The sequence below is a fragment of the Bubalus kerabau genome, chromosome 1, assembly GCF_029407905.1.
Source record: "Bubalus kerabau isolate K-KA32 ecotype Philippines breed swamp buffalo chromosome 1, PCC_UOA_SB_1v2, whole genome shotgun sequence".
Lineage (NCBI taxonomy): Eukaryota > Metazoa > Chordata > Mammalia > Artiodactyla > Bovidae > Bubalus > Bubalus kerabau.
The window spans coordinates 257,884,157-257,910,352 of NC_073624.1; the positions used below are offsets into that span (position 1 = coordinate 257,884,157).

Consider the following 26,196-nt stretch of genomic DNA (forward strand, 5'->3'; position numbering starts at 1 on the left):
AGAGACCAATTTTCACATTGCTTTACTGAATACAATAGAAAGGGGATAAAAAGGATCCAATTGGTGAGGTCAGAAATCACTGATATACAAAAGGCTCTAAAATCTGCTGAAACACTCTCTGGGGAAGTTACAATTTGAAATTTTGTTTTTCCTTCTGGAAATCAAAGTCCTTAAGAATTAATTCAAACCAAAGGGGCTGAAAGTAGATGGTGTCCTGACTTAGCCTATAACACCCACTTGTCTTCTCTCACCTGCCTCTCATTTCAACATGGCCTCTACAGAATGGTGTCAAGGTACCACTTGATCTACAACCTGCCAGGGCTTGTATTTGGGAAGTGGACACTGATTTTCTTGGCAGTGGCTGATTATCACGTGCTGTAGGTTATCCAACTAAAGGACAGTATTTTTATTTTCTTTTAATAAATCTAGATAACCTTGGTTTGGGTTAAAAATATCACTGTCACTGAATTGCATAGATAGTAATAAAGCAATGCTGTTGGATCTTTATTTATGTTTTGGGTGAACTCCCAAGGTAAAATTGAAAATGCACTCAGGATTTTTATTCAGAACAACTGAAACTAACATAATACTGCAAAAGAATCCAACTGTTAACTTAGCTTTTATTCATAGGCTGCTTAACAAATTTTTAAAAAGTAATATAAAATTATATTTTTATATTAACAAAAAAGTTTTGTTTGAGAGTAACTAAATGGTAATCTCCTTTTCTTGAATATTGATTCTGAAGTTGTGTTTTGTTAGGCCAAAAAAAGGGAAACTTGTCAAAGCCAATTCTTTTAAACTGAATTTTTAACCACTTCTCATCGATATTTTAAATCATTGAGTAAGAACTGCAGAGTAGTCTACTTGGTAGATAAGAAAGTCAGCCAAGAAAATTTTGATAAGTATTTTCAAAAACAAATAGTTGTAAAGCAATGGTATTGGTATAGAATAATTAAACATTGTTATGAACTTTTCCTCTTCTCATTTAGTTCTATTTTATGATATGCTAAATTTTTATTTTCCAATGCTAAATGAATTACAAAAATGTCATGTCAGTGAAAACTTTTATGATTATATGATCATAAAACATTACATGTAAATGGACCCTAGAGACTTTTGTGTCTTATCCCTAATGTGAGTGCTACGTTCAGAAGGCCAAAGTCATGGCCCAAAGTCTTGCCAGGTGGAGTCTTTTCAGAGTCTGGAAGCCAGGTCTCCTTCCTCAGCCACTGCTCAGTGGTTTCTCCACAGCAACACACTGCTACTACCACGTCTCCATGTATTTAGCTGATAGAAATTAAGCATTCCAGAAGTGACAATGCTTGACAACCAAATGCATAAAATAGTAAACAATTAACAATCAAAATAAGGAAACAGCTGTTAGTTTCTTTTTATATAAAATTATCTCTAATTTACAATAAATGCCAATTAAAATTATTAACCAATATACATAAATATCCTTTGCCTTATTGTCAAATAGTTATGTAGACTGTACAATTCTCCTGACTTTTCAACGAGATTCCTAAAGGATTTTCTTTCTGCTCCTCGACCACCCCCCCCTTTTTTTTTTTTTAAATCTCAATCAGGAAACAGTACAACCTTGAGCATACTGGTACTTTCCACTCAATAAAAAAGCAATTATGTCATGAAAACAAAGGGCACCAATAAGAAAATGAATAATCCAACACAAGGCACTGCTGTGCTAACGATTAAACCTAATGAATACAGAAACTCAACTGAACTTGATCATACAATCATCTGTAAGCACTAAGAGCAGCATGTTAAAAGCTGTAATGTGTAGAGATATGACAAAATGTAATTTTAAAAGCAATGACTTTCAATTTTGGCTCTTGAAAGTAAAGGATTAAATCGTGGATGAATTAACTGTCAACTGAAACCTACAAATGTCACTATTACTAACGTATTACAATGACTTGGTGTATATTTCCCTTACATCAAGAGTACAACCCCATCCTGTTTCTTCTTTATCGCCTCTCACCTTCATGTATGAAAGGACTTCAACTTAAGCAATAAGTTTCTTCTTTTCAAGAAGAAACTTGTGATGGTCAGAGGTACCCGTCTATGTTTTATTTACTGATATATATCAGCCCTTCAGGTTTTCCATTAGGTAAGTTAAAGTTTGTTTAAAACTTTACTGGTTAATAGTGCTCAGCCATTTAATCAAATAATGAATTCATTATTCATTATCTACAGTATCAGAAGATTATGTTATTTCTGTGAATTACAGATCAAGGGTATATCTTTTTCTTTTATTTTATTTATTTATTTATTTTTGGGTATATCTTTTTATATGTAAAATTACATTATTTCTTTGAGGTATTTTTTCTTTTTTCCATATAAACAGTATAAAAAATTTATGTCTAGAAGATCAAATTTTCCTTTATTCGGCTAACACGGATTTACTGAATATCTGCCATGTCCTCACTCTTGTATCTTGAGCTGGGAATACAAACTGAAGAAGACAGTTTGCCCCCAGAGGGAAGTGTCCAGGAGACAGATGTATGACCAGATAATGCAATTACAATGCAAGGAGATAAACAATGTAGGCAAGAAAGATGCCTAATTCCTTCTGGAAGAGTCAGGAAAGGATTTTCTGAATGGTTGAACTGAATTCTGCAGGAAGAAAAGTAGTGCTCAGGAGCATGAAGTAGGAGAATGCTAAGAATGCTCACACAAAGGCAAGAAGCTGTGACGCTGTTTAGGAAGTGGAAGCACAATGCAGTTAAGAACATGCACTCTGGGTTCCACCTTGGGCCATTACTTAATCTCTCTGTGCCTTAGGTCCCCTGACTATAGAAAGAGCATAATATGAATATTTACATGAAAGGGCTGCTATGTAAATAAAAGTTTTGGTTTTTTTTTTTTTTTTGTAAATCATATAGTAAGAGTAATTTAGATATTTGCTATTATTAGAGCTTGAGTGCAGGGTTCTTGATGCCAGTGGCAGAAAATAAGAAGGTTGAAGACCAGAGAGTAGGGATGGGCCAGAGATAAGAGCATGCAAGCATGCTGTTTCTTCAGTTGTGTCTGACTCTTTGTGACCCTATGGACTGTTGCTGCCAGGCCCCTCTGTCCATGGGATTCTCCAGGCAAGAATACTGGAGTGGGTTGCCATGCCCTCCTCCAGAGGATCTTCCCGACCCAGGGATCGAACCCCCAACCTTTTATGTCTCCTGCATTGCAGGCAGATTCTTTACCGCAGAGCCACTGGGAAAGCCCATAGAGATAAGAGGCTCATGGTTAATTCTGAAAGAGCTGGGAAATCATTGCTGGAGTTTAAGCATCTGAATGAAGACCTACAATGAGTTTAAGGCTTTGATAAAGACTAATGGGGAGTCTGGAGTGGGATGCAATGTGAGGTTGGGAGATGAATTAGGGATCTTTGGAAATAGTTTTGGAGTGTTGCTATGAGCCTGAACCAGGGCAATGAGATAGGAATGGAGAGAAACGGGGTAGATTTAGGAAATACCTTGGAGACATTTGGTAAGTTGGTAAGACCTGATGACTCAGTGGACGGTGGGATGAGGGAGAGGTATAGTACAGGGAGTGAGTGGATGCAAAAGATGCTATACTTTATGATTGAGCTTAGAGGGAAGGATGCTTACTTCTTTGGTTTCTTGGTTTTAAAGAAATACAATAAATATTGAATTTACTTTCTTCCTTCATGAGACTATACTCTTTTTGCAAGTTGAGATGAGTGGATACTGAAGAAAATTGGACTGAAAAGGGTTTCCCAGCTGGAGGCTAGTGGTAAAGAACCCATCTGCCAATGCAGGAGACATACAAGATGCGGGTTCAATCCCTGGAAGAAGACATAGCAACCCACTCCAGTATTCTTGCCTGGAAAATCCCCATGGACAAAGGAGCCTGACCGGCTACAGCCCATGAGGTTGCAGTCGGACACAACTGAAGCAACTGAGCACGCACAGACTGAAAAATATTTTAACTTAATTGGAGAGTCCTGCCACTTGACCTCAGAGTTTCTAACTTTATCTGAGACCTTGAATTTCAATGACAATATTCAAAATTTGGAAGGTATCTTTTGGCCGTTTTGCTTTAGTTTTCTTTTCTGAAAATGCAGAGACATTCTGACTGGCCTTGTTTCCTTTGGTGTTATGTGATTCTCTGACATCAGCACCAATATATTCACTCTGACATTTGATACAGGCTGGTGTGAGCAAGAAGGGGCAGACGGCTGAGTCTGTGGGCAGGACATAGCAGCTAAGCTTAAGACTCAGTGGCATCTGCAACAGGTGTTCTGTGGAACCAGAGTTAGAAAGGGCTTCTTCCTCTATTTTTAAAAAGTGGGGATGTAACTCTTTCATAACTATACAGAAACTGACTGTTATATGCTCCTCACTAAAAGATACAATCATCAAGATACAGTATTTATCATCATCAAGGTGGACCAACTGAGTGTTGTTTTTTTAACTTCCTTCCATTTTTGAAGTAAAAGATTCTTGAGTTATGGCAGAGGTCCTGAAGTTGGGGAATGAATTTGCTAAGCCTACAAGATTTTTTTTTTAGTTCAATGACGCTATAGCCTATATGTGGCTAACTTTTATGTTTACAAGATTGAGTGTCTTCTTTCTCCCCAGAGGGCCATTTAACTTAGTGGACTGTCAGGGAATTGACAATGACAGCATAATTGAACAACGCTTATTTTCAATATAGAATTCTAAAGCATTTTAGCTATTACGCAGTAACAAGAGGCCATGTCATCAAAGATGAGTACCCGTTCCCCAACTCCACATGTTTTTCCTATTAACTTTCATCACTGTTATTAGCTGTTCTCATACAAGCAAGCAAACTGATGCATCAAGATACTGGATAAAATATCATAATATCTAAACTACTCTTATTTACCTTTTTATTGGACTTTGAGACAAACCAGTTTTCAGCCCCACCACTCCCTCTAGCCATAGTGTCTGGCAGAGACTTGAATCCAAGACACAATGGTCTAGTTTTGGTCTATAATTTTCAGGCTACAAATCCTGAGGTTTTTTTTTTTTTTTTTGAGGGAAAAAAAAGAGCCCTTTGTTTCAATATCCAGCAAAATAGTATATTCAGTCTAATCATTAATCTGACTACCTAATCCTTAACAGCTAGATAAAACAGGAAGTCAGGACCATTGATTCTGTTTGTTAATCCACTAGTTCCTACACTTTTTCTTCATTACTTACTGCATTAGTGAAGAGCCAATATCAGAAATAAGAAACATGACTCCCAAATGGACATATTTATAAACATGTTTCTATATGCCAACTTTTAATCTTCTTTCTTACAATTAACAGCCTATTATAGTGGAACCTGGCAAAATATTTTAATTTGGCTGTCCATAGATAGTTCAATAAACTTGAATTTTTTTGATATTTCAAACATAACCTTGTGTTATCATGCCTGCCTCCTGCTATTTTAAATGTATAGAATGTTCTACTGCAGGAATTACCATGGTTACTTGTTATGCCAATAGTGAACTGCAGTTAGCATTAGAAAGTATGGTGCTGTCTTACCTCTGCATTGGAAATGACATTGACATCTCAGTAGTCACACTACTATGAATTAACATGGGACCCTGGGGAAATGTGACTAGGAGACCAACTGGCCATAATGCAAGAAGTTCTTACAGAGCTGAACTGTATTTAATGTGCTTTTATGAGAGGAGCACTGTGTTTATATTCTCTAAGAACTCATTTTAATCCCAAATGTGGTTTTATTTTATTAACAGTATTGTTGAATGGTTACAATCTCACTCCTTCCTTTTCTTTACATATTCTCCTTTAGAAGTAAACAGGCGTTCAGTACTTTGTGTAGAAAGTGATTCACATTTAATGTGAAATCGTTTACAAAGGACGTGACTTGCAAGGTTTGCTAAAGGTACTCTGGCGGCCACCAGAGATGGTTCCTAGGATTAAACTGATTTGATTAGAACTCCCAATTCCGATTATGTTGACTAGCTGAAGCTGTATTATGGAAAGGTCTACTTAATAAACAGTCATCTCTAAGTTACTATCCGAGCACTCCTGCTTCATCAAAATGCTTTAGAAATTCTTGGGGCCATTTTGCCATGAGTCTCCCTGATCTCTCAGCTTTATTGAAAAGACTTACTTCTGCAGATCACCAAGTTAGTACAGGACTGCTCAAGAATGACACGCACTCCAGTACTGGGGCCTCCACTCACCTGCACTGGTGCCTGCACCGGACGTGAGGTCTCCACCCATCAGACCACCTGCGGACGAAAGAGGAAGATCAAAAGGAGAACGGCTAACGGCCCACGGGACAGCACGCTGTACCTCTAGCAACTGTGGTATTCTTAGGATTCTCCCAAGAGTCCTACATTTGTCAAGCGTTACCTAGGTCAGATGGCTGACATTTGTTTTACTGTGACATGCTGTGCTCAAACACTAAAAATACATTCCATCACTGACATTTTGCAGCATCTTTTTACCTAAGAAAGATTACCTTTAAAAAAAATCTAGTCAAAAAATCTAGTCTTTGAATGGTCTCTAAATGTTTACTGTATTTTTACATTTTGTTTTCCTAAGATTGCATTTTCTAGAAAGTGAAGAGTAAAGTTTATTATATGCTAAAATAACCATATATCTGATGCTTAATTTTTTGTAAATATATTTTATACAATTAATTCTGTGCAATGCTGACTGCCTAGCACTTTGGTCGTTTCATGAATCTTCTAACAGTGAATGACCTCCTTTACTACCTGAATCTTACTAATACAATAGACAGGCTTTATTGGCCACAAATTTAGAGACATGTGTTTATTCACTGGCACTGGCAACCCACTCCAGTATTCTTGCCTGGAAACTCCCATGGACAGAGGAGCCTGGTAGGCTGCAGTCCATGGGGTCTCTAAGAGTCGGACGCAACTTCACTTTCACTTTCACTTTTCACTTTCATGCATTGGAGAAGGAAATTATAACCCGCTCCAGTGTTCTTGCCTGGAGAATCCCAGGGACGGGGGAGCCTGGTGGGCTGCAGTCCATGGGGTCTCTAAGAGTCGGACGCGACTTCCCTTTCACTTTCACTTTTCACTTTCATGCATTGGAGAAGGAAATTATAACCCGCTCCAGTGTTCTTGCCTGGAGAATCCCAGGGACGGGGGAGCCTGGTGGGCTGCCGTCTATGGGGTCACACAGAGTCGGACACGACTGACGTGACTTAGCAGCAGCAGCAGCTTAAGAAAGCAGGTTAAAATTTGGCAATCTTCATTTATGGGAGTTGGGATGTTTCAAAAGGTACTGAATATAATAATTAGTTTTACTTTTTAAGAAACAAAATTTAGCTAAAAGAATAGAATATCAGCGAGATTATTTTCTAATTGCTATTATTATTATTTGGTACTGGGTTTGGAATTAGAAGAAAATGTTCATTACATTTTAGGAAAGAGTTTATTATTTCCAACCAAATAAATATTTTGGAAATAAGCCATGAGATTTTTTTAAAAAATAAATGAGCATGAGTTCATCAAATAGGAAATTCAACAGCATTTGAGTATGATCTAAAAGGAAATGCTTATGAAAAATTTCAACATATTAAGAAGTAGGGATAACAGCATAAGTCCTTTACATATATCTCTCAGATTTAAGATTTATGAAGGTTTTTTTTTAACGTGGCTGATTGTATCCTGTACATGAAGTTTCTGTACTAAAAAGTAATGCACATTTAATTCTAAGGCAGATATAAGTATTCTGAAGGAAAAATTCTTCTGTGGATAAATTACTTTTAATAAAAAGTATGTCTAAGACATATTAAAATTCCCTATTAAGTGCTTTTTAAGAAATAAAATGTAAATGTATAATGATCGGGTGTATACAATTTAGAAATTCAATTTTGGTGCTTATTTTAGAAATATGAAGGATTTATTCAGTATTTACTGAGTTCCTACCGTGAACCTGACAAGCAAGAGGACATTCTTTCCTTCAAGGTCCTGTAAGCCCAGTGGGGAAATGGACCCATACTCAATACAGTAAATCATATCGTGTATCGCTTGATCTGAGTTCTAAGAATGGCCAGACTTTTCCTGAGCAAAGATTTCTTTTCTCTGAGACACTGTGAATTGTATAACCATAAGAATCTCCTGGAAGTATAGACACAAATTTATGGCAGTTGTGTATGTCCTTGTGATACGCTCTTATCTTCATTTCTGACTTAGTTTTGTTTTTAATTCACAGTTCTTATAAATTATGCTATATCATCACTTTTATTCTCTGCCTTAAGTCCTCTGTGCTATAAGTTACTGGATTGATAAATAAAAAAATGACCAAAATAATAAATAACTAAAGGAGATAAATGCTATCAAGGGACACAAGAGAAAAAGTTTCACAGAAAAGGTGATATCTGGCTAGCGGTAAGAGGGAAAATGGCATTTTAGGCAAGAGAAGAGGAGAAACAAAAGCATGGAGACAGGATATTTGGTGTTCTCTTTGAGAAAGTATGCAGTTAAAATACAGCCACCTGAGGAGATGGGTGATAGGCTAAACATATGAACTGCAGATTATGAAAGATTTTGAAAGACAGGCTAACAGGGTTAGGTTTTTATCATGTGGAAGACCTAGATGGGGATGGGTATTAAGTGATGAAGGAACGTAACAAATGGAAAGCTGGAACACTCAGTGTCTTGTAGGTAAAACAGCCTTCTTTGCCAAGGGTGGCTGCTTCCAATGATTTGCCACGGTTGCGTTATTATGAGGACATACCTGTGTTACCTGCACTTGGAGGTCGATGTGTTACACCAGGAGACATACTATTCCTCTGCAGAGAAGGGTGGGCCAGTGGCAAAAGGTTGGGGTTTCCCAGTGAGCTGACAGGGTTGCTGTATACCAAACTGTTGTGGCTGGACACTGGGATGGAGACTGGCATCTCAAAGTTGGGAGGTGGAACAGCCTGTAGGAGCAAGAAAAACAAGCATGGGTAAAAGAAATGAAGAGAAACACAGCCCAGTACAGAGAGCCTTACTTCCCCAAGAAAAGTTCCAAATTCCAAACTGCTTGGTGTCTAGAAGATCATTAAGAAGAGCTCTCGAGATGTTCAGATCGTACACTGATTTCTTTAATGTGCTTAGAACTGTTTCTTTGCAACTATTAGAAAACGTTTCACTTTTGTTTAAAACAAAGCCCCATTTCATTAGACTCCATTGTCTTTGAATTGCATTCTATTAAGTGGTAATTGTTCATTTCTGATATCTGAATCTGGTGCCAGAAACGACTGCAAGATCAAAGGTACATGACTGTGACGACTTCACAGAGAAAAGGGATTAAAATGCACACTTGAGCCTTTGGTTTAATTGCTTATTGAAGCATATTTATGCAGAAGTTTAATGATATAAAATCATCTCTGGGCGTGTGAATAGCATATATATTTTAATTATTATATTTAAAAGTCTGTCTTTTGAAAGTAACTCTAAAGATAATCGACATTTTAAGACACAGGGTTCAACAGAGCATGTATCATTCAATAATTCGTATTTTAAAATGATAGTTCAGAATATACATCATACTTCACCTTTTGGGATATACTGACATTGACAAATGGCAAGACCTATATCTCCAATGAGAGAGTTGCGAACATTTAGTGACCTGTGTGGATATCTAATTAGAGTACTTCAGGCCCCAATTATTGATTTTTTGGTATTATTTTGTAATATAACCCACACATGCTTATTTTTCTGCTTACATTTGCTAGATAACCATAGTTGAAATATCCTCCCCTCCTCCTTTTTTTTCATTTTTAACATTATAAATGAAAATACTGTTTGAATATATTGCCAGAGGACTCATGGTGTCCGAGTATGCAGCATTCTTAATATAAAATGGATATATGTGTGTATGTGTATATGTGTGGATCTAGTATGTATTGTTAGGGTTTACATAGAAGATTCCCTCGGGGAGTCTCTAATAACCCATTGTACAAATTTAAATGCGTATGTGCCTGTGGCTCAAAGTTTTCTCTTTTTACTATTTTTTTCTGTAATCCTAACATCAAGTTTTTTTTCTTTTTGTTTATTTCTTGTTGACTGGCTGACCTGCATCACATGTTGTGCTCTGCAGCAGTTCTCTGTTTATCCTGGTGATAATTACAACACTGTCCTCTTTGCTTCTGCTCCCTTATTCTTTACTTTTCCTATTTTTCTTTTCTTCCCTGATCTGGACATGGCAATACAGATAAGAACAAATGTGTCATTAACTCTTTTCATTTACATATCTTTGATCCGTCATTGATTTGGGCGAAATAAAAGTGAACAAGTGTTATATTAACACAGATTTTATTATGCTTTGTCTGTTATAAACAGGGTAACAAAAATAATTTTGGATAAACACCATGATATGATTGAATATGAATGTTTGATAAGACATCAAAGAATGATTATGTTCCCCGACTCCCAAAGCCCTTAAACAACAAATATTAGTGTATGCTGTAAAATAAATGTCTATAGAGTTAATAAAATAATGCATTCCCTTATTAAAAGGCCAAATGAGAATTACTCTAGCATACTTGAGAAAACAAAGTAACCTTCCAGGACTTCTCCATTTACCCCTACCCCCTCTCCACTGCTCTGGGCCCAGGAGGCTGATGTCCCAGACTGCATCCAGCACATTCCCCTGGCCCTCCGGCTTCACCTGGGCCAACGAAGGCACCGGCAGAAGTATAGAGAGTCAGAGAAGAGAGGTCCGGATATATTTCCCCTCTTGCTGGGCCAGGGGACGGCAGAGGCTGCCTTCCCCTAGTGAACAGCACACCCCCTTTTTGGTCCTCTTTCCAGTGACATAGATCTTACTGTGCTCTGATAAACTCTCCCTCCTCTTGCTCATTCAGACCTACGTATGGTAATAGCTTCCAGGTTGGAAGCCCTAATGTACTTCACTATTTCTTGAGTTTACCTGATCCCTCAGTTCGGTTCAGTGGCTCAGTCGTGTCTGACTCCTTGCGATCCCATGGATTGCAGCATGCCTGATCTCTACTCATCTGTAAATAGACCCTTTACTAAACTCTCTTCCATTACCCTTCTGAGTTTGCCATCTGTTTTCCACTAGATCGACAGTAGTAACTCTAGATCTAGAATTGTGGTACATTTTGCAGGTGGACTATCTCCTTAGGGGGCATTCTGGAAACTTGTGGGTGTCAATGATTGAGCTGGTATTTTCCTGGTTGGTAGATATGCTGTGGTGGTGGTTTAGTTGCTCAATTGGGTCCAACTCTTGCGACCCCATGGACTGTAGCCCACCAGGCTTCTCTGTCCACGGGATTTTCCAGGCAAGAATACTGGAGTGGGTTGCCATTTCCTTCTCCAGGGGATCTTCCTGACCCTGGGATTGAACCCAGGTCTCTTGCCCTGCAGGCAGATTCTTTACTGACTGAGTTACCAGGGAAACCCCAATATGATATGCTGTACATCCTATTATATGTGGGGCAGTTGTACACAACAAAGAATGGTCTCTTATCCCGTCCTACCTTCAAATGCTCCACTGGACATTCATGTGTATGAAAAACCTTTTAATAATCATCTGAGTCAGAACTAACTTTGTTCTACAAACACAAGGTATTTTTAATACACTGAAACACAGATTTTTTAATGCACTGAAATTCCCAGAAATGCAATTACTGTGTATGGCGAGGGAATGTGCACTTTGTTTGGTGGGGACTTTGGAAAATCATGTCACCAGTGACAGTTCTGCTTTTGTGACCTGGGTTGGAAATCTGGCACACTGCTTTCTCTCAACTCACTCCATTAAAAAAAGTTCTCCTCCCCACTTCACTAAAAATGCTTTTGTCATTGTCATGAATAACCTTCAGATTGCTAAATCCAACGGTAACTTCTTAGTTCTCAACAGGGACGCAGTTGATCACTGCTTCTTGATAAACTTCCTCCCCTTCCACATCCCTGGACTTTCCCTCCTATTTCAATAGCTGCTCCTTCTCAGCTTTGGTTTCTGGTTCATCCTCTTCTCCCTGCTCTGCAAAGGTAAGAGTGCGTGCTCAGTCATGTATGACTCTGCATGACCTGATGGACCATAGTCTCCCAGGCTCTTGTGTCCATGGGATTTTCCAGGCAAGAATACTGGAGTGGGTTACCATGCCCTCCTCCAGGGGGTCTTTCTGACCCAGGGATAGAACCCTACTGCTAGCATCAGCTGGGAAACTCGCATGAAAGAGTACCATGGTCCTTTTTCTAGTTCTAGCTCGGATCCCTCTCCTGATTCCAAACTTGCATATTCAGCTACACTCTCAATATTTCTATTTAAGTGTCTGATAAGCATCTCAAAACTAGCCCCAATCTAGCTCTTCCCATCTTCAGCTGATGGCAGCTCAATGCTTTCCTTTGCACAGAATAAAGTTCCAATCTTCCAATCTTCTCTTTTTCCCATACCCCACTCTCAGTCTACCCGGAAACACTATTGGCTTAACTTCCACATATAACCTCCAACCACCTCTCACCTTCCAATGGCTGATTCTAGCACCATCATCTCTTGCCTTGATCACTGCGGTCACCTGCTCATAGCTACCTGCTTCTATCCTTGCCCTCCCTTTTATTTTCAACCCTGCAATCAGACAGATCCTTTAGAAGCATAAATCAGGTGATGGCACTTCTCTATTCCAAACCTTGTGTGAACTCTCATCCTAGTTGGAGCAAAGCCCAACTTCTCCCAATGTTTCACAGGTCCTAATTCCAGTTTTCACCTGGCTCCATTACTGATTTCCTGCCATCCTCTTCTCACCTCCCTGATTCTTATTTCTCTGGTTAACTCCATCACTTTCTTCAAATTTCTGCTCAAAATCTGGTCTTTTCCATCAAGAACAGACTTGTGGTTGCCAAGGGGGAGAGGGGAAAGGGGAGGGAAGAATTGGGAGTTTGGGATTAGCTGATGCAAAAAAATCATATATATGATGGATAAACAGCAAAGTTCACTGTATAGCATGGGCAACTACATTCAACATCCCGTGATAAACCATAATGGAAAAGAATATGAAAAAGAATAGATATATAACTGAGTCACTCTCCTGTACAGCAGAGGTTAACACAACATTGTAAATTAAGTACCCTTGAATAAAATAAAATTTTAAAAAAGCTAGTCTTCTCAAAGAAGCCCACCCTGACCACTCTATTTAATCCTGCTCCTGCTCCCACCCATCTCCTGATCGCTTTCTCTTCTTTTATAAGATCAATTAAGATATTGGCCACTTAATGTCCCCTTTCATCAGATGCTAAAGCTCATTTGCTACGAGGTAATACATAGCCTAGCCCACTTTTTATTGTATTAATTGAATATTTTCATTCAAAGAATTTTTAGGAAGATACTGCTGCTGCTGCCAAGTCCCTTCAGTTGTGTCCGACTCTGTGCGACCCCATAGACGGCAGCCCACCAGGCTCCCCCGTCCCTGGGATTCTCCAGGCAAGAACACTGGAGTGGGTTTTGGAAGATACTATATGAATGTAAAAGTAAGGTTACAACAACTTACTGTGTATTATTTATTGAGCAGGCACTATACCATAAATTAAATACACAATATGACTGAAGCTTCCAACATCCCTTCGCTACAGATATAAACCTTCCTTTTTAAATTGGTGAGATTAAAGAAGTGATCCAAGGTCATGTAACAAGTGACGGAGCCTGTTGGTTCTGCTACTAAATGACTGTGCAACACAGTATACATTTTTGGATAGAAATAAAAGATTTTGGTCAGAAATCATTCTGTGAAGTGAGTATGGGCTGCATGTGAGAAGCTTATTATTTATGAACCAGGAACATAACAGACTAAATGGGTTCTTATGGGACATGGCTGAATGGCAATGTTAGGGTGTGTGCTTATGCCTACTGATGCCAGGGTGGGATGACGGCTTGGGACAAAATATACCTTAAAGACTCCTCTTGTTCAAATTTACTCAGATTTCATATTTTAAAGCTCTCTTATGCTTAAAAATGTTTTACTCTGTATTCATTATTACTACTTATAAATGTTTAACTGGATACTTAAGGACCCCACTATAAGACTACTTCTCCCCTGAATATTCTGCAGAATATTGACTGTGTCTCAGTAGAGAACAAAGCCAATACCTTCCCCCACCCTGTGATTATTTGCATATCCAAAATAAAGAGGATGGTTAGTAATCAATTAATAAATTCTGAACTACTCTACTAACCAATTTGGTAAAAGTCTCTCTACTCCTTTCTACCTCTTACCATCTTCCCCAAATCATTCAGTTTCCAGGATTCTGGGCTATAAACAATTTGATAAGAGTTATTATAAAACTCTCTTGTGATTGGCTAGACAGAAGTCAGATATAATTCTGATATTAGCATGCATGAATGCTAAGTTGATTCACTTGTGTCCAACTCTTTGTGACTCCATGGACTGTAGCCTGCCAAGCTCCTCTGTCCATGGGATTCTCCAGGCAAGAATAATGGAGTGGGTTGCCATGCCTTCCTCCGGGGGATCATCCCAAACCTAGGGATCGAACCTGCATCTCTTATGAATCCTGCATTGGCAGGTGGGTTCTTTATCACTAGCATCATCTTTCAGGAAGTCAAGCATACTTCAAAAATTCACAATTCATAAAACAAGGTAACATCCATTGCAGTTCAGCTTTTGCTTTGTTTCTTTATCTGCACCAGGAACTGGCTAAATAACTTTGAAATAACATTATAAGCTTAAATTTGACCATAGTGAGAAGCTGTCTCAGAGAATCAGAAAGAACATCAGCCTTTATATCAGTATTCTTAGTTGCAGTCCAGGTAGTATAATAAACTGCAACTTAAGCATGCAAGTCATTTAATCTCCCTTGACCCTATGTGGGACCTGAAGCAGCTGCATCCAGAAAAGAGACCCATCAACTCTAGATGCCTTAGGAAATGGTTATGACAATGTACCCATGTTTATAAGAAACTGGCATTTTTTCTTTTTCTTCTCAACTTTTCAAAATTAAGGAACTTAAAAGCATCTAGGTACTTCCCTGGTGGTCCAGTGGCTAGGACTCCGCACTCTCAGGGCAGGGGGCCCAGGTTTGATCCCTGATTGGTGAAGTAGAGCCCACATGCCATAACTAAATATCCTGTGTGCCGCTAGGATGACCCGGCACAGCCAAAACAAACAAACAAACAGCATCTAAATTTAAAACATTTTTGTCGAAAAAATGAAAGCCAAAAAGTCATTAACGACTCCAAACTTGCAAAGATTTCAGGGGCAGGCTCCAAAAGGAAAGAAGAGAGAATTTTGGGTTATTAAATAAGATGATATAAGTAGGACTGGCTGTATAATTTGCAGGGTTCTGGGCAAAATGAAAATTTGGGGCCCTTTTTAAAAAATTGCTAAGAATTTCAAGATGGGGACAGCACAGCACTTAAGCAGGCATGGACCAGGGGAGCAGGGCCCTGTGCAACTGTACGGGTCACACACCCACGCCACGGGCTTTAGGGATACGGGCATGAGAGCTAAAACGTTTCTAGTTTCTATCCCTGAACAAATGGATCATGGTTACTAAAGTGAGTCACTGCGGTCAGAAAGGTATCTGAACTCTTATCCAAAACCCATGATTTCCCAAACTTACCGCAAGGAAAAGTCCAATAAAATATTTTTAATAAAATATTTTTAGTTAATAGGCCCTCTTTCATTTAATGGGAATGACTGAACGGAATTCTTTTCTAGGGCCACAGCTGACACTCTCACTTGTGAACATCCATGACCAGCCTGCTGAGAACTAGCAGAGAAAGGAATCACACAACGCTGATGACTAGTGACTACACTTGGCGGGCGTGTGTACTCAGTCACTTCAGTTGTGTCTGACTCTTGGCGACCCCCTGGACTGTACCCCATGGACTGTAGCCCGCCAGGCTCTTCTGTCCATGGGATTCTCCCAGCAAGAATACTGGAGTGAGTTGCCATGCCCTCCTCCAGGGGATCTTCCTGACCCAGGGATCGAACCCCAGTCTCCTGCATTGAAGGCGGATTCTTTACCCACTGAACCACCAGGGAAGCCCAGCAACCTCGCTTGCTGGTATCCAAACCCCTCCAGGCTGCCCCACGACTGTGGCCAGTGCTCACCACCCCCTGTGCCTGCAGCTCCTCATAATGTCTACACCTGCGGGCGTTCCTGTGGTCCTCTCTCAAGCACCTGCTTCCCCACCTCAAAGCTACGGAATCTGAATTCAGTATAAAAACAGAGGTCATCAGGTGGCCAACCTCTCAACTTCCCTCTCTCGGCTGCTACTCTGACTACATCTGCGAATCCTTCTGGCTCCCAGCCCATCCCCCTTCCTTGAGAGGCTTCACCATTTTATCCCCATTTTTATCTACACGTCCAATCTTTTCCTTCTTTAAGTGTTCCTCCTCGGCATATAAATCACCTCAAGTACTTTTTCTACCCGCCTCCTCGATCCTAGTTCCAGTCTTCTTTCTCGCTCTTCACAGTTCATTATTTGAAGAAAATACATCCACACTCTCCCATTTCCACTTCCTCCCTTCCTGGTCCCTCTCAACCAGACTTGCACTTGCCCTCTCCTCCCTTCAGCCCATTTCCTAATTCCTGGTTCCTCAAATGGAGCTGTTTTTTTTTTTTTTTTTCCCTCGCTGTGAAGCCCAGCATGAACGGTGGCAAACCCCACATGAGGAAATGCTGGTCAACAGGATTCCAAATCAGCCATGAATGTTTTCATGTCATTGAGGAATACGGGCAAAAATGAGATGGTACCAACAGGTGACTGCGATATTAAATTCTCGATTTGAGAAGGGAAAACTCTTCCACCTGGGTCTCTGGAATAGCAAAACACCCTTGTAATGTTTTTAGAGAGGCAGAGACACTCTCTCCATACAAAGGGCAGAGTGTCCTCGCCCTGCTGTAAATGTTTTAGCAGCTGTGGAAACTTTCAACAAAATTTACTTCCAGCAACTAGACGCGATGTGCGAAAACTGGGCTTTTCATCGTGGAGACTGAAGCACTTACTAAAGCAGCGGGGCCTTGGAGGCACAGCCCGGAGCTGTGTGGCTCCTTCTCACGGCTCTGCCTGTGAGCTCTAATGTGGTTTTCCATCCCCTGCCGCACGCCACTGCACCTCTTAAGAAAGCATGTATCCTGATTTTGAACTCTTTGCATGACAGGATGAAATACGGTGAGGGAACCCAGGTATGCATTACACCTCCTTCCCCCTGGAGCACAGGGGAAATGATCCGACGTGCAAACACGGGCATCCTCCCAGATCTTTGGGGGTTAAAGCTCCACACACACATGGAGACTGACTGCCAGGTCTACACACACGCCCCTTTCCTCACCGTGCTGGGCATCCCTCCTGAGACACCTAAACATGCTTCACCTTAAAATCTTAACATTCACAAACGCGCCCAGCAGCTCTCAACTAGTGTATTATATAGTGAGAGAAACTCAGGCCATAGGAACTAAAACTTGGCCCAAAGGAGCTCCTTCTTTCCTTCTGCTGGGCAATAAAATCCTAGGAGATTTCACTTAAGAATTCTGGCTGCAGCAAGTATGCATTGCTGCCTCTGATAGGAAATGTTTCATTTGACCAAGCGCCCACTGTGGAAACGCTGTACGCGGTACTCGGTCTCATGAAACCTTTAAGAGTTTACAGCAGTTAGCTTTCCTTCATGATAGAGAGAATTAATAATTCTGATTCAACAAAAGATTTCCTGTGGACATTATTTCATTTAACGAAAGCAGCAGATGTCTATTTATGAGGACATGAAATTTAACGTGCATACATTTTATAAAGAAGTTTTACGGGTTCAGTTTAATTCAACACAGGCTGATCGTGCACCTACTATGTGTAAAGTGTTAACTTATCTTGTGAGTGTCATTGTGGGTTTGGCCTGGAGCTTTTGTCCTCAGATATCTGCACTTTTAATTGCTGAGGCCTGTTTTCAGTACAGTCTCTCTCAATCCTCAGGTTTCAGATGTTTCCCTAACTTAGAGAAAGTGTACTTTTTTGAGAAAGGAATTAATTACCTACTGAAGAGCTTGTATATAGTGAAGGTTCAGACACGAACATTCATTATTCAGAAAGTATGTGAACCTCAAGTTGTAACACTTTATGTCACAAAATGAACATCACTTGATTGATGACAGAATAAAAGGTATGTACTTTCCCCCTCTATAATATGTGGGCAAACAAAATAATACATGCAGAGTTATTTCTCTTAAATATCTGGCAAGGCATATGATTGATTGTTAGGAATTTTTTGACTTGGTTAAGACAAAATTTAGCCAAATGTTAAAGCATGGAAAATGTTGATGTAGGCAAAGCGAATATTCTGATAAAGCTGTAACATCACCCCAGCACACAAACATGTTGAAATCTTACCGTTAGGTTGTCATGCACTCTGCTTCCCTGCAGCGAGCATTAGCTTTAACCCTTCAGTGCTGCTGCTGAGTTTCATGTTTAGGGAGAGGGTGGAAGCTTCACTCAGGAACAAGCTTTTACTTGGGTGATGAGCTGATGAGCGGCAGTTTACGCGAGAGAATGGCCGTCTCACCCGTGTATCTGATCTCAGTTAAAATATATCTATTTTATAGTCAATCCTCGTTCAGAAGGAGACTCTCGTATTCGCGAATGCCTGGTGATTTGTGTGGCCTGTGTGTTTAAGAGATTGTGTAAATTCTGGGTGGGTCACGAAGATCTTTCTCTTCCTCCTGTGAACTTGCTACCTCCGAATGAACTTCTGAATGGCACATCGTTTCGATGACATAACTTCAGCAACCCTGAGGGTTTGCTTTCCAAGTGAACGGCCCTTGGAATGAGATGGCTATTTTCTGGGTTTGCCTTTGCAGTGTTGGTGAGAGAAAGCCCTCACTGAAAGGGTTAAGGGATGTTACTGCAGCAGTTATCAGCAGACCAGCCATCTACCTTTGGTACTTACAGGAATTTTATGGCTCTTGATCATATTATCAAATTCTTCATTAATTTTTTTGTATTTTTCTTCAGTGCGTGGGGTGAGTGCATAAGAGGAGTCGGGGTCGGGGCTTTCACAGCCTTTGTTCTCTTTCTTGTTCAAGGCCTGCCAGGTTCAGAGAAATATCAAGAGTAAAAAAAATGAAGGGTGTTTTGAGTACTTACACACAATCTTTGCCTGCTGATCATTAGATCAATATCTTCGTTAATTTTCCTGTACTTGTCCTCAGACTCAGGGCTGTGACCTACTGAATCGTCTGCATCAGGATCTGGGCTGTCACAGCCATTAAGGCCCTTCTTTCTCAACGTCTGAAATACATAATTTGGAAAGTTCAAACCTAGACAAAGGCTGTAAAAGACATTCAGGGGTGTCAGAGACGTTCAAGCTTGCTAGTATTTTAGGTTATTACATGGGCTATATTACATGAGGGTAAAGCAACTGTAGAGAGAAACAGTGAGTCATTTCAACAGTGCACTCATTACTACTCAAGAAAAAAAAGTAAAAGGGAAATATTCCTTCTGAAACCAAATTTAACAAACGAAAGATGGGATGAGGGTTGAAGTTCCATGATCTGGAATGCATACGTGCTTCCAATATCTAGTGAGAGACAATCACAAGAATACAAGGGCACAAATTGCAACACTATTTTCCCACAGAAAAATTAGAAGTCAGGGCATTACACAATGATTTCTGAAAATGTGATCATGACAAAAGCAGAAATGGTGGAAAGAGATCCCCAGCTGGAGTTGAAAATAATGATTGGCACTAAAAGCGTCCTGCACCCCACCTTTGGATATGCGCTTGACAGCAAAAGGCGGTAAGAGAATCCAGCTAACCTTCTCCCGAAGTACCCATTAAGAATGTTTAGACACTGTGATCAAAAGGAGAATCACCTTCGTTTACTCTGGTTAGAGTTCTGTATGTGAAAATTTGTACTAAAATGGATGATACTGAGAAGTTGTCTGCCTGAACAGAGGCTGAAAGAAAAGTCAACACAGCTGAGCGGAGAGCTTCATTAGGAAGGAAGAAGTGTGTATTAGTCGCTCAGTCGTGTCCAACTCTTTGCAACCCCGTGGACCATAGTCTGCCAGGCTTCGCTCTCCATGGGATTCTCCAGGTAAGAATACTGGAGTGGGTGGCCATCTCCTTCTCCAGAGCATCTTCCTGACCCAGGGATTGAACCCAGGGATCAAACTCAGGTCTCCTGCATTGCAGGCAGATTTTTTTTTTTTTTTTAAAAATCCCATCTGAGCCACCTGGGAAGCCCTAGGGTTTCATTATCATGAGCTAAGTAAGGAAGTCATAGAACACTGCAGAGAGGTAACCAAGTCAATAACTACCAAACTAGCACAAGTTCCTCCTGGCTGCAGCTCAGGAGGATTGCCCTGCGACTGCCTCCTGACACACGAGAGAGAAAACTCAGTGCTTCATCTCCAACCTCCTGAACATACGTCTGCTCTAGTCTCAGCTGTCACAGAAGGATAAATACTCATATAACGCTGTAACAGGAAAAGTATGAGTCAGGAGTCCTGAGTTTTTACTTGTCTTTTTTAAAAATTGATGGTTGTCAACTTAATTGGACACAGTCCGAATTTACAGAGAGAGTTACGTTTTTAGAGATTATAAAACTTCTGATTAATCAATCACACAGCTTGCCATGTACACTGTTAACAGACTAGCAACTTTTCTGAATTTTCCCAGTACTACCAAATCGTTTCTAAAGAGCTGTGTACCTAAGTGTCTCTCATTCATGGAAAGTTCAGCAGAGCTCATCTTTATTAAAGATCAAATTCACATACAAATCAAGCAAGAGCTGCGATATCAAGCTAAGGAATTCAAAACTGAGATAACACTCCATTTTTAATTCATGTCATTGGGGAAAATAAATAAAACAACATGAGTTAAAAAGGGGGTGTCAGTCTTAAAAATTTAAACTCCTTGGCTCTTATTGATGTGTAATACAAATGTAATGCTTTAGAAATTAGTTTGAGGCACTAAAGATATTCACTTAAAATCAAACTGAGAGCTACCATTTTGAATACATCTATGATACACTGTGGCTCTGTAAATATTTATTAATGTTACAGTGATATAATATAACAAATAAACATATGGTTACAGTTATTATGTGGTAAAATGTTTGAATATTAAAATGAATATTTTGACACATGATGATAAAATGTACATTTACAATCTTAGGGAATTTATAATTGGTGGGGCCACCTGTCCCCCTATCATGGATCTATAGCTATCATTTTTCACCCAGAATAAGTACTTCCAGAGGGTTCCTACAATAATACTATTGAGGATGTCACAATATATTAGAATAATAACTTCATTTGCTAACTTAACTTCCTATATTTTAAATTCTTTCATTGGCATTATCTCAATTGCAAAAACATTCTTCCCTGTGATGACTATTTGTATTATCATGGGGTTCCACTTTGATCTTTACATGTCCTTGAGCTTTTAAGAATAATTCCTGAGTGTCTTGCATCACATTCCATGGATTTTTCATAAAAATTCTCTTACGCAGAAAAAATATGTAAGATCAAGGACATATTATCTGATTTTTAAAAAATTTATCTACTGATATTTCTCTAAGGCATGTTAAGAATATTCTTATATAAACCCCTAATTTAAAGTCTTATCTTTTATAACAGTAATTTGTAGTCTTATCTAGATGGTAGAATTTTCCATGTGCACCCGAATCTTTTACCCAATAAATCTTGTGAAAACTATAGCTGTTTTGATGTGCAGATTTTTGACAACAGAACGCAAGGGTTAGGAGAGGCCTATCAACTGTCATTACAATCCATCTGGCACGTACATGTGTGCTAAATATTCTTACAAAGCTTTCAGGGGTAGATATTCTGTTTGGTTTATGAACATTCAAACATCAATTACGCTTTATTGAAAGATCTCCATAAATATTAACTCATTATCTCTCACAAATCTTCCATGAAGATTTTAGGGAAACCTGATGCCAGGTCTCAGGCCAGCAGAGCCCAGCATGACGACCCCCCAACGCCTCCTGCCAGGGCACCAAGGGGTCACCATGCCTCTTCGAGGCTTTCCCACACTCGTGAAGTGTAAAGTGAGAGACGTGGAATAGATGTCTCCCACTCACATAGAGCTGCAGCAGTGGACTGGACACTGAAAAAACTAGGTAGAATTTTTAAAAATTAGGCTGTGGGAAATATTAAAGTATAAAAATATGGCTAAAATATTGATACTTCTTAGATGTCAAATTTTAGACCAAGTGGGAATGCTTGTTGTTCAACAAAACCCTTCTCAGTTTATAGATTAAAAAATGAATTAGATCAATAGCTCCTTTATATCTGAAGAATTAACAAAACAAGTGGCATGAAGTCACATAGGAAATGGAAGTGATGGGAGTAAGACAGAAACAGTGGCTCCTTTTCTCCCTGTAAATGCTTCTTGCATCTGACTATCTCGTCCTACAATGAATATCACCACTATTAAAGTAACAAAATATCTCTACCATTTACTTTTTATTTTTAAAATTTTATATTTTTAATGGTACATTAGTTTCAGGTGTACAGCAAAGTGATTTAGTTATACATATACAAATATCTATTTATTTTCAGGTTTGTCTCTACCACTTAAAAGCACTTATAGTCTTATTTCAAGTTAAATTGTGTTATTTTTTAAAAAAGTGCATTTTGAGATATACAAACACAAAACCCAAGAGCATATTAATATTGAGTTCCAAATTCCCATAACCACATAACCAGAACATTGAAAAAATTGTTCAAAAATATTATTCTCAGCTGAGAGCTTGTAAAACACATTTCTGCCAAGAACAAATGATTACAGTGGAATTATAAAGCTCTGAAAATGGAAGAAATGGCACAAACTTTACCATAGTTTGAATGTGAAACCTTAAGAGTAGTCTTATCCTTAGTATATCAAAAATCTACAGCTGCTTAATGATGACAAAAGAATTGCTATTAGATTCAGCCAAATCTGTTTTTATCATAGTAATAAATAGTTGCTATTAACTAAAGGGATTCCTAAATGGATAAATAAGCATTATTCCTTATGGCCTTTTTCTAGTAAGATCAAAATTTCTGTTGCTGGCCTTTGAAAGCGTCTCTGATCTTTTATAAATGTGACTGGTCAGGTAAGGCACTTGTATCTTTATTCTTTCACAGGGGCTAGAAGTCCTGTATGTATTAGTACATACTGTAAGTGTCTCTTGGCTGACTATGTTTTGAAAAGATTTATTCCGTATGTCAAGAGAAGGCAAGATATCTACGGAAACCACCAGCATCTCTTGCTACGCATCTGAAGAAACTTCCCTCAGAGAGCTCTGTAAATCTGGAGTCAGCCTTCCATGTGAGAGTGGCGCTTGTGGGGTAGATCAAGTGACTGCAGAGGCTTCTGGGATGTCTCCACAAGGCAGCGATTGTCATGCAGTGAGCTGAGAAAAACCTTTTCTTAGAGAAGTAATCAGATTGACAGAAGGTGACACACTCCAAACAATAAATGGAAAAAGGAGTGCAGACAGGTAATCCAAAACCACGTGGACTCTCCCTTCCCAGATAGGTGGACATATGGACCCTGCATTCTTCCATTTGTTCGCTGGGAAACCTTGAAATACATAAAACTGACGGCGATAGGTGACAGGTGCTTCAACAATTCTAATGAAAGAGATGTAGGGAACAGATTCTATTTCATTACTGAAAGGAATATAAATGAAAAAGAATGCCACATGGAGCTCTCATTTCTTGTCTTAGGCATTATATTATCAACTAGAAATATTCCTGTGTATACAATGGTTAAAACCGGCTCCCCTTTCTTAATTATTTCTTGGTAGTAGAAAAGAAATAACTCAACTATTGGCCTTTTTCGATTATATGCAAACAGTATATTTTATGTTGATGCTATTTAAGCAAAATTCAGCTTCTGTCAGAGACCCACCATCACAGATTAAAAGCTTCCAATCATTCAATTTCTTTCCACGTCTGCAGTTTCAGCCCTCAAGAATGCATATTTCCATTATCTTTCTTTTTCTGTGCCTCCCCATTTCAGAGCAGAAATTTCACATCTCCTTGTTAAAAACCCCAAACCTCCCAAATTATTAATTTTTGCTAAAATTCAAACCATCACCCTTGCTTGCACAGCTAACTTTACCCTTCAAAGGGCTGATGTGTCAAGAACACACGCAGGAACTGTTACCATGAGTTCCGTGAATGTCTCGTTCACACAATAGTCAACGAAAAAAAAACACATCAACTTCGGAAAAATAGCTTCCGTTTCTCTGATAGTAAATCATTTGTGTGCTTGTCTGTCACAGTTTTATGAAGACAAGTGTCTGCTCTTCACAAGCTGAAAAATCTTTAGAAGGCAGTGAGTCCACACAGGCACAGGAGGTGCCGTTGAAATGGAGACCGCCCACCGGTGAAGTTTCTGAGTGCGGTTCACAAATACCCTTTCCACCCTGGCGCTGATGCTTATGACCTGGCTACTTCCAGGCCCTTCAGCATCCGTGGAGTGGGTGCTGCCCTAAAGACTGTGCTCTGTGACTCACTTCATTTAAAAAACATTCAGCGAGTAATTCCTGAGAACCTTCCAAATGCCAGATACTGTTTTGTACACTTGTGTTTTTTTGTTTGTTTTTTTTTTTTAGAGAAGTAGGCAATACAAATTCAAACCGAAAAGCTCTGACTCAACCTATAATATTCTGTTTTTTGGTGATTTCTAGCACAAATCACTTAGGCTGGGGGAAGATCAAGTGCCAAGAAATTCCTCCACAGGTTTTAATAATCAAAACTGTAAGCATTGTCTCTACTCTCGCTCTTGTTCCACAGTTCTTCTTTGTTCTTAATATAGAAATGAAAAGGCACATTAAAATACTGTGAATTCAGTACAATCGGTAGGTAGACTTTAATTAGACAAGCAAATCATAGCTAGTATAGAGTATGAAAAAATTAAATTTTACCCCAAATTATCCATTTGTGGTAAAAATTTTCATGAAAAATCAAAAATATAAACCTTAATAACAGTACATTTCTCTAGGTTATTAACGCTGATTCTAACCAGATATTAACGCCTACTGGGGAAAGGCTGGGGAGAGATGGGGCATTTTATTGTTTTTGCTTTTATTCCTTCCCTCAAAAGATAATCTTAATATCAGACTGGAAATTTTTTTCACTGAATACTTTTCCATCTTTAGATAGTGGAAGTAAAAGACTGATTGAAGATATGAAGATTTTTAATGTATAGAACATAAAGAAATATCCACCTACTTCTCCTAATGGCCACAAGTGATTTCATATAAATATTTTGAGGGTGATAGTTCCTAGTACTGATACTCTAATGCTGACTGAGACTACCAAGGAGTCCCTGGCCCTTTCTCATGCCTTCTAGAAGGGAGGATAATGCTGTATAAACACTGGTCTTTCACATTTCTTGTCTTGGCTCAGCTGGGCTCACCAACTGGAATGACCCCAGGGAGTATCTGCTTCCTGGATGCAGACAGTCCTCCTCCAAGGCAGAGCTGACATAATCTTTTCCTCTCTGTAGACTTCTCTGAATCACTAGGGCTGAATTAATTTCTCCCTAATTCATGCACTCATTTATTGTATACGTTTTTTTCTACGTGCTTTTATCACAAGTTATTATTTATGTGTTTGTCTCCATTGCTAAATTGCTTGGTCATTATAGCACCTTTCTTTACTTACTTTGGAAGCTGCAATATAGAGCAGAGTCTGATACACTGGAGGTGCTCAATAAATGCTCGCAGAATGAACAGAACACATATTTCCACTTCAGTGTTAACGTGTGCAGAGGTTTCATGGCTGGACAGAGGCTACTGTGTTGGTTGAAGGTAAAGACAGCAGGGGGACCTAGACCTCCTGACACATATTACTAAGTGCCATTATGTTCGGTGTTGTCTATGGTCCTCTGGATGCAAGGATGCCTTTTCTGAATATATGACTGTTATATAAGACAATCTGTTTATATGTTTTATTTACATGTTTTTCTTCCCAAGAGTGAACTCCTGGAGGTCAGGGATCATTTACTAGTCATCTTGTAACACTAGGACTTAGCACAAGGTCTGCCATGTAGAAGCTTAATAAATGTTTGCAGCATTGACAGACTGGATGGATGGATGGACAGAACAGGAAAAAATGTTCACAAGCTCAGTGTAGGATTTTTGCAGCTGCAGTTTCTATCTTCACATTTTATATCATTATTTCACACTGTTAAAACTCAGTTATTATTTCAGTCTTT

At 39.2% G+C, this 26,196-nt stretch overlaps 1 protein-coding gene across 19 annotated transcripts in view; it reads right to left on the reverse strand.

Annotated features, from left to right (window-relative positions):
- Positions 1 to 26,196, reverse strand: part of MEF2C (myocyte enhancer factor 2C) — a 175,735-nt gene that overhangs the window by 23,587 nt on the left and 125,952 nt on the right. For 12 of the 19 annotated variants that reach the window (XM_055563815.1, XM_055563905.1, XM_055563806.1 and 9 more), the window contains 3 exons: positions 19,098 to 19,241; positions 8,736 to 8,922; positions 6,203 to 6,250 (listed from right to left, as the gene is read on the reverse strand). In XM_055563815.1, coding sequence (XP_055419790.1) covers positions 6,203 to 6,250; positions 8,736 to 8,922; positions 19,098 to 19,241 — 379 coding nt within the window. Of the gene's footprint in view, positions 1 to 6,202; positions 6,251 to 8,735; positions 8,923 to 16,376; positions 16,512 to 18,900; positions 19,039 to 19,097; positions 19,242 to 26,196 lie in introns of those variants that run through there. The other 7 variants (XM_055563911.1, XM_055563897.1, XM_055563952.1 and 4 more) reach the window with 4 other exon arrangements.